This window comes from Ostrea edulis, chromosome 7 (genome assembly GCF_947568905.1).
Source record: "Ostrea edulis chromosome 7, xbOstEdul1.1, whole genome shotgun sequence".
Lineage (NCBI taxonomy): Eukaryota > Metazoa > Mollusca > Bivalvia > Ostreida > Ostreidae > Ostrea > Ostrea edulis.
The window spans coordinates 48,310,996-48,325,123 of record NC_079170.1 but is presented as its reverse complement, the minus strand read 5'-3'; the positions used below and the strand labels follow the sequence as shown (position 1 = coordinate 48,325,123).

The window sequence follows — 14,128 nt, the reverse complement described above, 5'->3', positions numbered from 1 at the left end:
AAACAACAAAGAAAGAAAGACATTTTATTGTTTATATTTCTATGCATTTTTAAAGACATAAACTAAAATTAAGTTCTAAAATATCATATGGTTGATCCATTTGTTACTTTAAATGAAAAGAATTGTATTGTAGGAGTGGTGGTTGCAGGGGAGAAATCAATTGTATGGGTGGTGGTAGCAGAGGAAAATTTAATTGTATGGGTGGCTTTCTTATAAATAAGTGCCTCCCCCCCCCCCCCCCCCCCATATTTTTTTGCTGGAATAGCCCTTATGCACTGCTTCAACTTGTACTCAAAACCACTAACACCCACCTCTGCAAGCTTCTCCTCTCACACCCCCAGGTTTTATTAGCCACCCCCTCTCTGTTATGCCACAGTTGCATCATTTCATCTGCTAGACATCTGCTACAGCTAGATAGCGGTTTTGAAAAGTGTTAGTCCTTAGGTTTTTCCACCAAAAATTTGTTTGAACTGGTAGGAAGTGATAGTTTATTTCATTATTTTTAGACTGGTAAATTTGTACAATTGTACAGCAACCACTTTTCAGAGTTTAAAACCTGTGTACAAGGCCCCACAAACTAAATAGAATTTAAAGAAAAACTGATTGGTTTGTTTGGTCATGTGACTAGAGAGGATAAAATCCCTTTAAATTAGCATTTCCCTTCTAATCATAGTTAAACACAATAATGCCAGAGGTAGTGCAAAAGCATTGTGATGTAAATATTGCATAAGCTGAATTTTTAGCATTAAGGATTTAATTTTGGCATTATTAGCAAGGGTGGTGAGATCACTAAAATTGAATATCACTAACAATTTATTTTGTATCAAAGGCAATAGTTATCTTCTTTGAATTATAAAGTTGCTAAAATTAGCTCTCGCTAGATATTTATACCCTGATTTCTCTGGGAAAATTGCTAAATTTGTGTCTTGCTAAAAATACCACTAATATGGTATTAATAAATGGCAAAACATTTAAATAATATTGTAAGAATTAAGTCAAAAGTTATGTTGCAAATGAAAACGTTTTGTCAATTTGGTATATTGACAATTTAACTTTATTATTTACACTATTAAAAAAATAAATTTCACAGCTGACATTCACCCTGTGTGATTTTCATGGGTGAATAAAAGCTTCGTGTGCTCTTCGATCATGCAATACAGTCATATTTTATTGAACACACTGAACAATCATCATGTCAGTCAATAATTGATTGTTCAAAGACTTAAGTAATTAGTGTATGTCAGTTAACCCAGAGATAATGATTGAGTCATTTTCAAGGTGAAAAATACAAACTTCCTCTCTTTTCTTCCACAGCTGAAGCCAGCACAACAATTGTCCAACTAACCACCACGACACAAGTTCCAACCACCACAGAAGATGTATGTCTTAATGTCACCTGTCAGAATGGTGGAGTTTGTGTTCGAGAGGCTGGCAAAGCTGCTTGCCGTTGTGATGGAAACTATACTGGAGACCAATGTCAATATGGTATGATTTAGATAGATTTGTGTATTTCATTATATAGATTATCATATTCCACAAATGTAGATAAATTGTAAAGCAATCGATGTATTCATACAAGTGTCACAGATTGTTCGAAGAAAACCTTTTTAAACTGTTAAATCCATGATATAGGATCATATACTACTATACATGTAGAAACAATCGTGTAGGGGCCAGAGAGGTGTTAATGTAAAACCTCTGGTAACAAAGTAACTGAGACTCGGGTGTAGACGCATATTGAAGTGTGACAATTGTGTGTGCAAGAGGACAAAAAGTCTTTATTGTATTTCTTTGAAATACACATATTTTGACCTAGCCTAAGATTAAAGTATTGTATAAATGCATATTATCTCTGATCAACTTTTTTTTCCATAATCAGCTAAAGCAAAATATACTTCATGGTCTACATGGGGTGCATGTGACCAGACTTGTGGAGATGGTGTCAGAACACGGACACGCAACTGCACTGACGTCACAGGAGCAAACCGGGGCATGGACTGCGGAAATGATCTGCAAGAGGAAAAGGCATGCGTAGGTCTACCAAAATGTGTTGGTGAGTATAGTCTTGTACATTTTTAAGTGGTAGGATTATGTCTTCTATCTGCTATTATGACCCCTGGGTCGAGGCCTCTGCTGGTGGACTGCTAGTCCCTGAGGGTCTCTACAGCCCAGTAGCTAAGTACTTAATTTGTTACTATACGGATGTATATTTAATTGCTGTTATAAAATTTAGAAATTCATTTCAAAATTAAGGATCATCTCCCTCATGCATAGCTCTTATCCTTGGACGAATTTGACTCCACTTTTTGGCACGCTGTTTTTGGCTATAATAGCTCTAAAACTTCATTGTTATTTCGGATTTCAAACATTTCGGTTGAGCGTCACTGAAGAGACATTATTTGTCGAAATGCGCATCTGGTGCATCAAAATTGGTACCGTATAAGTTTTACATTATCATGGAGTTAATTAAATACATGGAATTCTTATTATATCATGGTTTGTTTTTTTTTTGTTGCTCGTATGTATCATATCCATTACTTGCAAACATGACATTATTTTTTTGTTTTCACTTTGGAAAAATATTTCTTTTGATTGTATTTTGCATTTCCTATTTGTAACTAATTAAAGAAAAGCCCCTTTTAATACATTTTATTGTCTTCCTTGCTGACTGTGGGTCCACTCTGTCCCACCTGGGCATTCAAAGTTTCACTAAATGCATCTTCGACACAGAAGAGCTTTTATATCAAAACTGGCATATTCTATGTATATCTTTATTAGAAAAATTACATATAAATCATGCATCATTGAAAATTTTATCTGATTTTTTTGTTTTGAAATTATTACACGTATTTTTTTTTTTGTCAGTGACGGCCAATCCTTGTGAAGCAGTCATCAATCCATGTTTAACTGATGGTGTGTTGCATACTTGTCGTGTACGGTCGGGAGGGAAGTTCAAATGTACATGCAAAGATGGATTTGTCAATGATGCTAACGGAGTTTATTGTGTTAGTAAGTATACAGAACAACATTCTCTCACCAAAGGAAGGGTAAATTACACCAGCTTCAGTTTGACCTCTGTCAGCACCTGGAAAATAGATCCTGCATTACATGATACAAATGTATAAATAGAAAGATGGATAAAAATATGCAATGTGGATTTTCATTGCAAGAGAGGATATAGTTATAATGGAACCATTTGTATGTGGGTGAGTACGCGTGTGTAACACTGCATAAGCTTATGAACACTTTACAGGCCACATTTTTGCTCAGTTGATTTGATACTCCACTTAGCTTTGTTATCAGCTGATTCATATTTGTTTAAATCACGATGGCCACATCATGGGATCAAAATTTTACATGGGAATATATATATGAATTTAAAATCTCAAAATCTTCTCAAGTTTGAAGAAATACTGGTCATTAGTGATATTACAAGTAATATGCAAGCATTCCAATGTAGTGTAGATTTACATTTGATCAAATCATGGCTCCTAAGGATAGGATGGGACAAAAATGGGGATTCAAAGTTTAACATGAGAATATGTAGGAAGGGCCACACCAATCATTTCGATGTGCATATGATCATTCCCAACTTGTGTGGATTCAAATACTTTTTTTTAGCTCACCTGAGCTATTAGTTCACGTGTGCTTTTCTGATCACCTCTTTATCTGGCATCCATCTGTCTGTCACACCATTCACAGTACACAAATTTCTTCATAACCACCGGTTCCAATATCAACCAAGCTTGCCATGAAGAATTCATGGGTAAAAGGGAAATTTAAAATGCAAATATAAAGGGGGGGGGGGGGTCCTTTTAAAAATCTTCTCCAAAGCAGTAAGGCCATGTTATTGATATTGAAGCATCTATATGTTTTGTGTGGATTCCAACTTTGGTTGAGTTATGCCACTGTGGGGTCATGATATGGGGTCAAATTTTTTCGTGGAAATAAAGAGGCCGGGTAAAAATCTTTTTAAAATGTGAACGAACTGCAGGGCCAACGGTGACTCAGGTGAATGTTGTGGCCCATTCTGATATAATCAATGGTAAATCAAGAAGAGTGTTGAGAAGAATGTTAAGTATTAAAGGAGTAATACTGATGATATGGCAATAAGATGCAGTTTACTTTAAATTCAACATTAATTATGTATGCTAGTAACAATATTGTTTCTCTTCAGATGAAAATGAATGTAATAATGTCAACAATGACTGTAAAGACGTCAACACAAAATCCTTCAAAGTGGGCGTGTCTGGATGTAGGGACACTGTAGGGAGCTATGATTGTGTATGTTCCAGTGGGTTTACCTACAACAGTACAAATAGGGCATGTAATGGTAAGTCTATTGAGCTATACTTATGTGTGTATATATATTGATTATTATTTATATATTAAATATCATTATATTCTATCTATATCTACATACATGAATGTATCAATAAAGTCCATATCATTCTTAGTCCCTAGTCCAAGTAATTACACGAAAAATGACCATTAATAGTTTAATAATTTCAGTCGTTGAAATTAGCCACTGGTATGAAGTTGAAATGAAATGAAATTGGGGTTGGGCTTGTAAAAATATTACATATACAAGGCTGCCTGGCCTGTGCTTTTCATCAATATTACCAATTTTCTGTGAAAATTATATTACCATAAAGTGCAATATGGAATGATTGAAATCAGAATTAATAATAAAAATCATAGTGTTTCTATTGCACTTGAACTAATTTTGAGTAAAACCCTAACAGATGGTTTAAATGTACTCTTCAACTCTCTTCAAAGTTCTTGTCAAAATCAAAAAAGAAGTTTTTCTCTGTGTTTCAATAATTTCCCTTTGGTCAAGTAAACAGTCCAAACACATACAGAGGCCAGTGCTTAAAACAGTTTTTCACGAAGAGTGTATACTGTACATGACCCAGATAACGAAGTAGCTCAGGATGTTAACCAAGGTGCATACTTGTACGATTATCATTTACTGGCATTTAGAAGTTTATCTTTCATGGACATTTTCTAATTAAGATAAAAAGGTAATCCAGATAAGAGATAACACACTGTCTTAATGAAATTTTCAAAGTGATTTTATCATGATAAGGTGGTGTATTTGTAGTAGAAGAAGCCAAACATAAAGTATATATATGGTACTAGGAGGAGTGAGCACACATTGGAATTGTAGTGGGTCAGATGTCCAGGTTTTTGTCTTCATGATACAGTGGGTACTGAGCACCTGACCATCATATACATGTACCATTTTAAGCCTACCCTACACATACATTTTATTTTAAATATTCCTGACAAGTGTATTTTATAGATATCGCATGCATGTATTTATTTTGTAGATATCCATGGATGTATCTTAATTTGTAGATACATTAATGCATCAAGGAATGGATTTATTTTGTAAAGATTAACAAAAAGATTTATTTCATGTGTTATTATTTTATAGATATTAATGAGTGTACCGGTATGTATTTTGTAGATATTAATGATATATATCTGCAGTAGATACTAATGATATAACCGAGTGTATGTAATTTTGTATGAATTAATGAGTGAATGTATTTTGTAGATATTAATGAGTGTATCAGCAGTGACACCAATAACTGTGACATTTCAACCAGAGCGACCTGCACTAACACACCTGGCAGTTTTACCTGTGCTTGTAAAGCGGGATACCAAGGCGCAGGAACCACAGGATCATGCAAAGGTTTGATTGTAATAGACAGTCTGTTACATACATCCCCAAACTATAGACAATGGGGGATTGAAAACTGTTTGTACATGTAATGCTATATGTATATACATCCATTTATGAAAACTGAAATTTCTTGAGAAGGAGAGCAAGATAATCTTCTCTGAATGATAGTAAGCAGGCAATTAAGAAATCTTGGATCACCTACCGCAAGAATCTGCTGTCTTATTTTAGAATTATAATTCATATTTTTCACAGTAGACCATACCAATTTGAAGTTAGATTTTTTTTTACCATGATACATGTAACAATTTCAGTACATGTACATGATTAAAAATCTGTAAATTTGATCTGTTTATGTTGTATATTTCTGTTACTGTATTTATTTGTATTCTATGTGTACAAATTAAGTACATGGTTTGAATACATCTACGGTAGAATCTGCTACTTTTTGAACCTCAGGACATTGGTCACTGGTTTTATTGTTATTTCATTTGTATGTTTCAGAGAACCGATTGCTTAGTTTTGTTAACCATACAAAGCTCTCATCATCCGATGCCTATTCCAAGTATTTCTTCCCACAATACGCAATAACTGTCGGATCTTTCCTGTATCCATCATTTTATGTAAGTTGAGAGTTCAGGTCTTGATAATCTGGAAATAGGATTAATTTGAATTAATATCTCTCAAAATTAAGCTGTATGATGTCTGGTTAACTTTTGTGCGAGTTAAGTGCCAATATTCACCATTGTAAGTTATAACTCCTTGGCATTATATAGCTTAAATATATTTCAGTTGTTTTGTGTTGTGAATTTACATGTATGTATTTCTTGTCGTTAGAAACTGAAGCTTCATTGGCTCTGATATGAATGTGTGCAATATCACGATTACGCACGTTTTCAACAGTCATTCAATTGGCGCATCAATCACTGACTGTAGCTGGTCCACCATCTTTGTTTACAGCTTAGAGTACAAAAACACTAAATGGTACCCAGTATGTTTTAGTACAGATCTCAGCAATTATGTCATGAAACTTTGTTCAGTAATGGCCCTTAAAATTCTCTAGAATTTAGAAACATTTTATCCTTAAAATGTTATCTATATATAAAGTGAATCAGTGAAACTTGTTGAAAGGTTGCACTTTTTATCATGCACTTTTATGTATGTGTTATCAAAAACAAAATGAAACACCTTTTCCATAATACAGCCCAAACCAATGAACCTTTGACTTTAATCAGCCATTGGGCTTTCCACCCTTAGGTTGATTCTGAAGTATTATAGGTAGTACATGATGTAAAATGGCATATCATATTCACACTATATATTATCGAGTTTAATTGCACAGATTAGTTCAATACTTTTTGCCTCCATTGTTTACCTTCCTTCTTCATTTATTGCGATAGTTCAGTGGTAGAGCATTCGCTTTGTAACCGGGAGGTTGTGAATTCAAGCCCTGCTTGTGCTATAGCCATGTCAAGCGTAAGACGTTAACATAGGTAGCGATTGCTCCTTTGCCAAACACTCTGCATTTAGAAGTGAAAACTACGGGTCTTTTGGATATATGTCCTTAAAAATGGAGGTCCTGTGTCGCGGCAGGCATTGGCATAATAAAGAACCCTCGATCACTTCTACGGCCCTGAGCTCTATTTATAAATTTGTGGTACTTCACTTACAACTGGTGATATCTCAATATGAGTAAAAAATTCTCCAGGAGACATTAAAAAAAAAAACCAATTATCAGAATTTTCTTCAAATGAACATGCCATTCAGACAGTAGTCCTTGCCAAGTCCCTGAAATTGTTGCAGTGTTAAAATTCAAAACACAACCACATAACAAAGGATTTCTGCATTCATCCCCTGTATATCACTTTCAGTTTACAAGAGGAGGCTTGTTGCTATTTACAACAGTCACCAGTGATACAGTAAGCACAGGAAGCAGACAGGCTTTCACCAATCCATCCAAGTTCTCCTTTGACTCATCATTCCAAGAAAAGGCTGCTTTTGCTCCATGGTGGTCTAACATGGTTGTGGGATCAGCAGTAAGTGAAGGAGAGATTGTCAACAAAAAATGAAAACATGTTCTTTTTGTCCGTAACTGATGTATTGATATGATTGTGGATTTATATACATTGCCATTATTTTAACTTAATGATATATCATTATCTGTTAATGACTACTGAAGTATATCTATAGAACAAAAATCAGAATTTTATTCTTCTAGTGAAATGTGACAATCTTACTGTCTGTTTAAATTTTTGTCACTATTACCTTCATTATAATTTTACCTTCATCATACAGTAATTTGCAATTGGTGAAGTTAGAAATGTGGTAATAATGATATGGTATACATTTAGTACCTGTATATATTTACAGACAGTCATTGTGACCATAAAAAACTTTGTAGCTTTCAATATGTATATAAATCCCAAGATATACCATGCATAAGTTGTAACGTAGGCAGAGTGAATAGAGAATATTATGATATATTATGAAGGTATGAACTGCGACACTTCAAGCATCAGCATAGTTCATGAAACCTGTTAGCACGATCTTCATGAAAATTATGCCATAATGAAGCATCACAATTTGTATCCTCATGCATTTTCTAAAATGAGATTTTTTTTACTTTCGTTTCTGTCGGAATTCCCATATTTACAACTGCAGCACATTCATGAAGAAATGGCTATCATTACAATTTGTAAAGATATCAAATGTAAAAAGAACTTTGGAAATGTAAATATAATGCAATTGCATATTGAAAATCTGCCAAGATGATGCAGCTACATTTCCAACTGAACAAATGAAAGAAAATTAAAGAACATTGATTTAGGATTTCTTGTTACATTTTCATTGAACAGTAAGTATTTCTTAGAATAGGAAAGTACTTGTCCCTGTACATCTGGTAATTTTGACATGCTGGTAATGTTGGCTCTCATGGCAGATGAGGAAAATTGGCCAAAAATAAAAGAGAAAAGTGCAAAGATTTTGTTCATAGAAATGATACACTTGTTAAATGAAAATCAGCAAAAAGAAAAGAAAAAAACACACACACACGGTGATAAGATTTCAACTACTTTTTAAAAAAAAGATTTTCCTGATGCCAAAATTACCTGATATACAGTATCTTAAAAGGATACTAATTTTTGTCTCGGAGCTCTGTAAGGATTTTGTTTTTTGGCTTATCTGTTTTTCTATCTCCAACTTCATATTTAGTGGACAAAATCATATGTATTGAGATAAAAACTCTAAATTTGTCACAATGACTTGGACACAGTTTGGGGTATAGTGTTTACAAATGCGTTTTGCTATTAATGGAGACATTCCCACAACAATGAAGAAATATATGTATTTAAATTATGCTATTTATTTTGAAGGATAGTGCAAGTGGGGTGTATTACAAAGAATTCTCTTCTACTGTCCCAACTGAAAATGCTGCAATGTTGGCACAGAAAAGTGATTTCAATACTAACAAAGGAGGTTTTAGCATGAATGATCCAAAGTACATGATTGTGATTACATGGAACAAAATGGAACAGAGCAAAACTCCACAGGTTCCGTCTCAGGTAGGTTGAGAAATGTCAATACCTTTTTCTTTTAAGGACTGGTACTACAACTAGCAAATGTGTATATATTGAACATGTAGCTGTTCATTGTCAATCAATGTTGGTTAATCATAGGAGAATACTCACAAACTATTTTACACCCTCCACCCCTCTTAGATCTACTATAACTTTAAGGATAATGATTGGATCCTTCTGTCCCTACAATATGCACATCTGCAAATGGCATTGGGGTATTGTGCAAAGTTCCAAGTCTATCAGATAAGCCATAAAGGAGAAGTGTTCACAAGCTATTTTAATATCCCCCACCCACCCCTCTTAGATCCGCTAATAGTGAACAGTGAATTAATACATTACTGCTCTACAACTGTTGAGTGAAATGACCAATGTAGAATAATCCAAGACATTAGAGATAGCTAAACAAACAATGTTTAAGCTATAATTCATTGTAAAATTTAGAGGAGGTAAATTATACAAAGTGTTCATAATTTTTTTTTTTTCAAAGCTATCTACCGGTCAAAAGTTGGGAGAGATTTGTTGAAATTTGTTTGTATATTATTAAGCTGATCAATTTAAAAATTTCAAATATTAATGGTAAACCAAGACAACCAAATACAAGTGCAATAACTGTGAGCTGCCAACATACACATACTAAGGAAAATAAATGAATCTACAGTATGTGTTATAGATATATATGATTATTTCTTGACATTTCACCGATTTTACATGTGAAAATTGAATAAAAACAGGTTGATTTAAAGTTTATGATAGTTTGGTACAGTGGAACCCCGTTATTACGTTTTCCATTTTGTCACGATAAAATAACGTAATACCGGGGGCAACGTAATAAACGTTCCCAGTTAAATCCATTAAAAATATCATTTGGAAATTGTATATCGTCCGTTGGTACTCGGTGAAGGGGTGTGTGAATATATCTTTACTGTTTCTTTGTTTAAAAGACTATGATACTTTGTTTTATTTACATCTTATCTTTAATGTCCGTAATTCTTCATGTTCTTATCCCTTTTCTTTATTTCAGTGTAGGATACATAAGGATGTTTTGATAAACGTTGCTTTTTCTGCATTCGTTTGGACCGCCATTTTGTTCAACTTTAAAACAATGCGTTCATGTAAATTTCTCTCAATAACTCGTTCCGGTTCGTATTCAACATTCGTATTAAAAAATAACAAAACATCGTTTTTATTAAGTTCTCTAATTACACAATACACAACACAATAAAAAAAAATCCCACCCAAAAAACAACAAAACTATAGACACAAAACGCACACGATACCCAACACTTGCACACTTCTCGCCAACGATAAACATGCACGGAGAACAATTTAAGCGCAATCCACATAAAAAAAAAAATATATAATGATGCACGAAGATTTCATTTATAATGCTAAATGATGGCACTAAAATCACGTGCACATCAAGGGATTTTAAAATATTCACTGAGGTCAATGCCGTGCACAAATCGGCCGATAGATTGGTGTATGTATGGACGAGATTTACGAACACCCAAGCTGCATGTCCAAACAACGAACAATTTTTTTAATTGAACACCTTTAGTCACCTATGTCCAAGCAGTTACCCAAGCGGTTGTAACATTGCTACGATAAATTTTGTCTTTCTTGTTTGGTACCAAAGCTGTCCGTGAACAGAGTTTTAATAGCGAAGGTAATCACACTATGCTGAACACGCAGGTGGTTGAGAAATTATTTCTTTATCAAAATATGAAAAATGAAGTAAATTTCATAGAGTACAATTTCTAAATAAACATTATTTAATTGTTTATCACTGGCTTCTATACGGGGTATTCACCTGTATTGATGTCGCTAGATCTATCGAAGCGTGATCAGTCAAGCGTCTCTAATCCCCAAACAGACCAGGAAATTTACGTGGTGACTGCCTCAGGCAGTCAAGGTGTGAATGGCTTATTATTTTGAGAATCACTATTGAATAATTAGGGGTTTATTACGTTTTTGTCGGAATATTTACAACGTAATACCGAGTCCCGGCATTTTAGGACAACGTAATAACGAGGTCTATTTTATATAGGTTTGTTAAGAAATGGTTTTGTGCTTTGAAATTCCAACGTAATATGCGGACTAACGTAATAAAGGGGGAACGTAATAACGGGGTTCCACTGTAGATGAAAATTTGTTAATTTGTATTCTTGGTGTTCATTTGATCAAAAGTTTGTCTATATCACTCTAATGGGTTATTAAATATTTATCTAAACTTTGTGATCAATTTGATTTATTATGAAATTTTGAGATTCTCTTGTTTTTCAGATTGTAACCTTCCAGATGGTAATGTTATCAGATTATCAAAACACCTATGTCAAGGTCATATATAATGACCGAGAAATGACCTGGGATGTATTGAACTCAGTTGGAAATTACCCAGTGAGGATTGGAATCTTGAAACAGAATGAAACCGCAGAAGAATATCCACAGTCTTACCTTGACCTGCTGTCAAAACCAGAGGACAAAAACAAAATACAGAAGATTGATGACGTCATTCCGACAGGACTTGTTGGAGATGTAACGTAAGTGATGACCATCGCCACACATCTTAACCAGTCATTCATTGTGTTACTCCTACAAATTTTTCTTCTTGAACTTTGGGAAACATATACTTGAATTCTTGGGTCAAAATGTTGATTTAACAACCTGGTTAGTACAATGTTTACAGAGCCCAGAGGGCAAGGTTAATTTTGTACGTAAAGGGTAGCTAGAGAATCGTGTTGACCTAGAAAATGTCAATAATTGTTTAATCGTGATTGAATAATTCAGAACGTTGAAACTGGCAACTGGAGACCACAAAACGATACCTGGCCTTCTATTTTTTTTTTATTTTTTTTTTTTTTTTTTTTTTTTTTTGTATACAAATACATTGAAGGACCTAGTCAAAAGTAATTAGAGACTCAAGATTTTGTGTATTTTATGACCAAATAATTAAAAAACATCGAAACTAGCTACTGGAACTTACCGTACGTGTTTGGTAATCTTTAGATTGAGTCTGAGTGATATATATAATTCAACAATTGTTACACTATTTAAGTGATAGAAGTAACCCTTTCTTTACAATTATGTACTGCAAGACCTAGTCAAAAGTGAGTAGAAACTCGAGTTTTCATTGAATGACCAAAAAATTATAATCATTTGTATAAATTAATTTGGGTTTGGTCCAATGTTGAAGACGGCACATATAAGTGAATATGATGGTTTTATTTTTTATGGGGCATATAGTTTTTCCCTTGTCCCATCCTTCCACAACACCCAGTTTTCCAGACTTTTTTTCTAAACGCCTTGAGATATTGGAATTGATTTTTTGTATGCAGGTGTATATTGACGAGTTACAGATCGAGTTTGAGTTTTGTTCCAGTTCGTTGATTGTTTATGGAGTTGTGCCCCTCTAACTTAGAAAAATTACTGTTGCGATCAGTTGACTGGACTTTTTTCTAAACGCCTTGAGATATGGAACTGATTTTTTGTATGCGGATATATATATTAACGAGTTACAGATCAAGTTTGAGTTTTGTTCCTGTTCATTGATTTTGATGGAGTTGTGCCCCATTAATGTAGAAAAATCATTGTATCTATTTTATGGCTGTTAAAACATATAAAGGATTGTCATTGAATTCTTCATTGTACTAAGTGTGTGTAACATACAATCTGAATACCATATTCAATGTTATATGTTGATGAATTTCCTACAATTGACTTTACTACAGGCGGGGACATTTGTGTCGTGCCGACACATTTAGTTTGTTTGTTTGTTGGATCTGAGCCAGTCATAAAGCTTGAAATTACTCAATCATATAATAAACAGGTATATTTACTTTTGAGATACACATACTAAATTTAACATACAGTGTGTATTGGTTTGTTTTTTTTGAAAGATGGAAGAGAAAAGGATTTTCATATTATCGTATCTCCAAGTCAATGGCCCCAGCTCATCCAGGTCTGCAATGTACTACTTATATTAAGAATCAAAAGTCAAACCAAACAAACCCACAGAAAGCAGTTGTGACAGCAGATGTCAGCAAATGTCCACCAAGTCTGTTACAGACCACAGACTCACTCAAAGAATTCACAAGTGCAGGAATTCCTAGTACCATGACCTGCTATGCCAAGCGAAGTGCTTTGTCAAGTACGACCCGTGATCAACGCAGCCAACGTTGTTGCTACGACAAAGGAAACAAAGGATTGATTTTAGACCCTACACTTGCCAAAGGATTCAACACATACATGTATATATGAAGAAAATTAATTTGTTTGCAAAATTATGTCACCTGAGTGCAGTTAATTGCAAAACTTTGCGTGTAAATTTTACAGTTAATATTTAAGCATCTGGCAAATGATTGAAATGATTTTAACTATAGCCTTATCAGGGCTATTAATGTTGATAAATAATACACTTTCTACTGTAGGATTGGACAGCCGACTTCAGCTGAACAAATTTCAGCAGATAAGAACTTTGGCATTTGTTGTAATGCTGAAAATAGTTATGCTTCAAGAGAGGACCTTTGTGCTAAGTTTGTGGAGGTACTGCCTGTATGCACATCTGATAACTTTGTGGCCAGTGGAGCAGGTCAGTATGCTCAGAAATTAGAAAATTTAAGCAATTCATGTTTAAAACAGTTCATGCTTAATGAAATTCCTTCTATCGATTGATATGCGGTGCAGTTATAGCAAAGTAGTTTTGATATCTGAGCAACTGCTTTTCCGATTTAAATGAATATAGAGGACACCTTCAGATAGAATGCATTTTTAACAAGATTCACATTGAACAACTCTATATTTTTTCATTCAATAAGGTGATGCTTTGGGAAAACCACATGTGATAAACACTTTTTTTGCATTCACT

General features: G+C 34.1%; 1 protein-coding gene across 1 annotated transcript in view; it reads left to right on the top strand.

Annotated features, from left to right (window-relative positions):
• LOC125655815 (uncharacterized) overlaps positions 1-14,128 on the top strand; it is a 107,999-nt gene that overhangs the window by 57,002 nt on the left and 36,869 nt on the right. Inside the window, exons 34-44 of the mRNA XM_056145734.1 lie at positions 1,315-1,485; positions 1,880-2,053; positions 2,866-3,009; positions 4,178-4,333; positions 5,564-5,701; positions 6,194-6,312; positions 7,561-7,725; positions 9,061-9,249; positions 11,548-11,804; positions 13,161-13,511; positions 13,692-13,852. Of these exons, the coding sequence (XP_056001709.1) occupies positions 1,315-1,485; positions 1,880-2,053; positions 2,866-3,009; positions 4,178-4,333; positions 5,564-5,701; positions 6,194-6,312; positions 7,561-7,725; positions 9,061-9,249; positions 11,548-11,804; positions 13,161-13,511; positions 13,692-13,852 (2,025 nt within the window). The remainder of the gene's footprint in view (positions 1-1,314; positions 1,486-1,879; positions 2,054-2,865; positions 3,010-4,177; positions 4,334-5,563; positions 5,702-6,193; positions 6,313-7,560; positions 7,726-9,060; positions 9,250-11,547; positions 11,805-13,160; positions 13,512-13,691; positions 13,853-14,128) is intronic.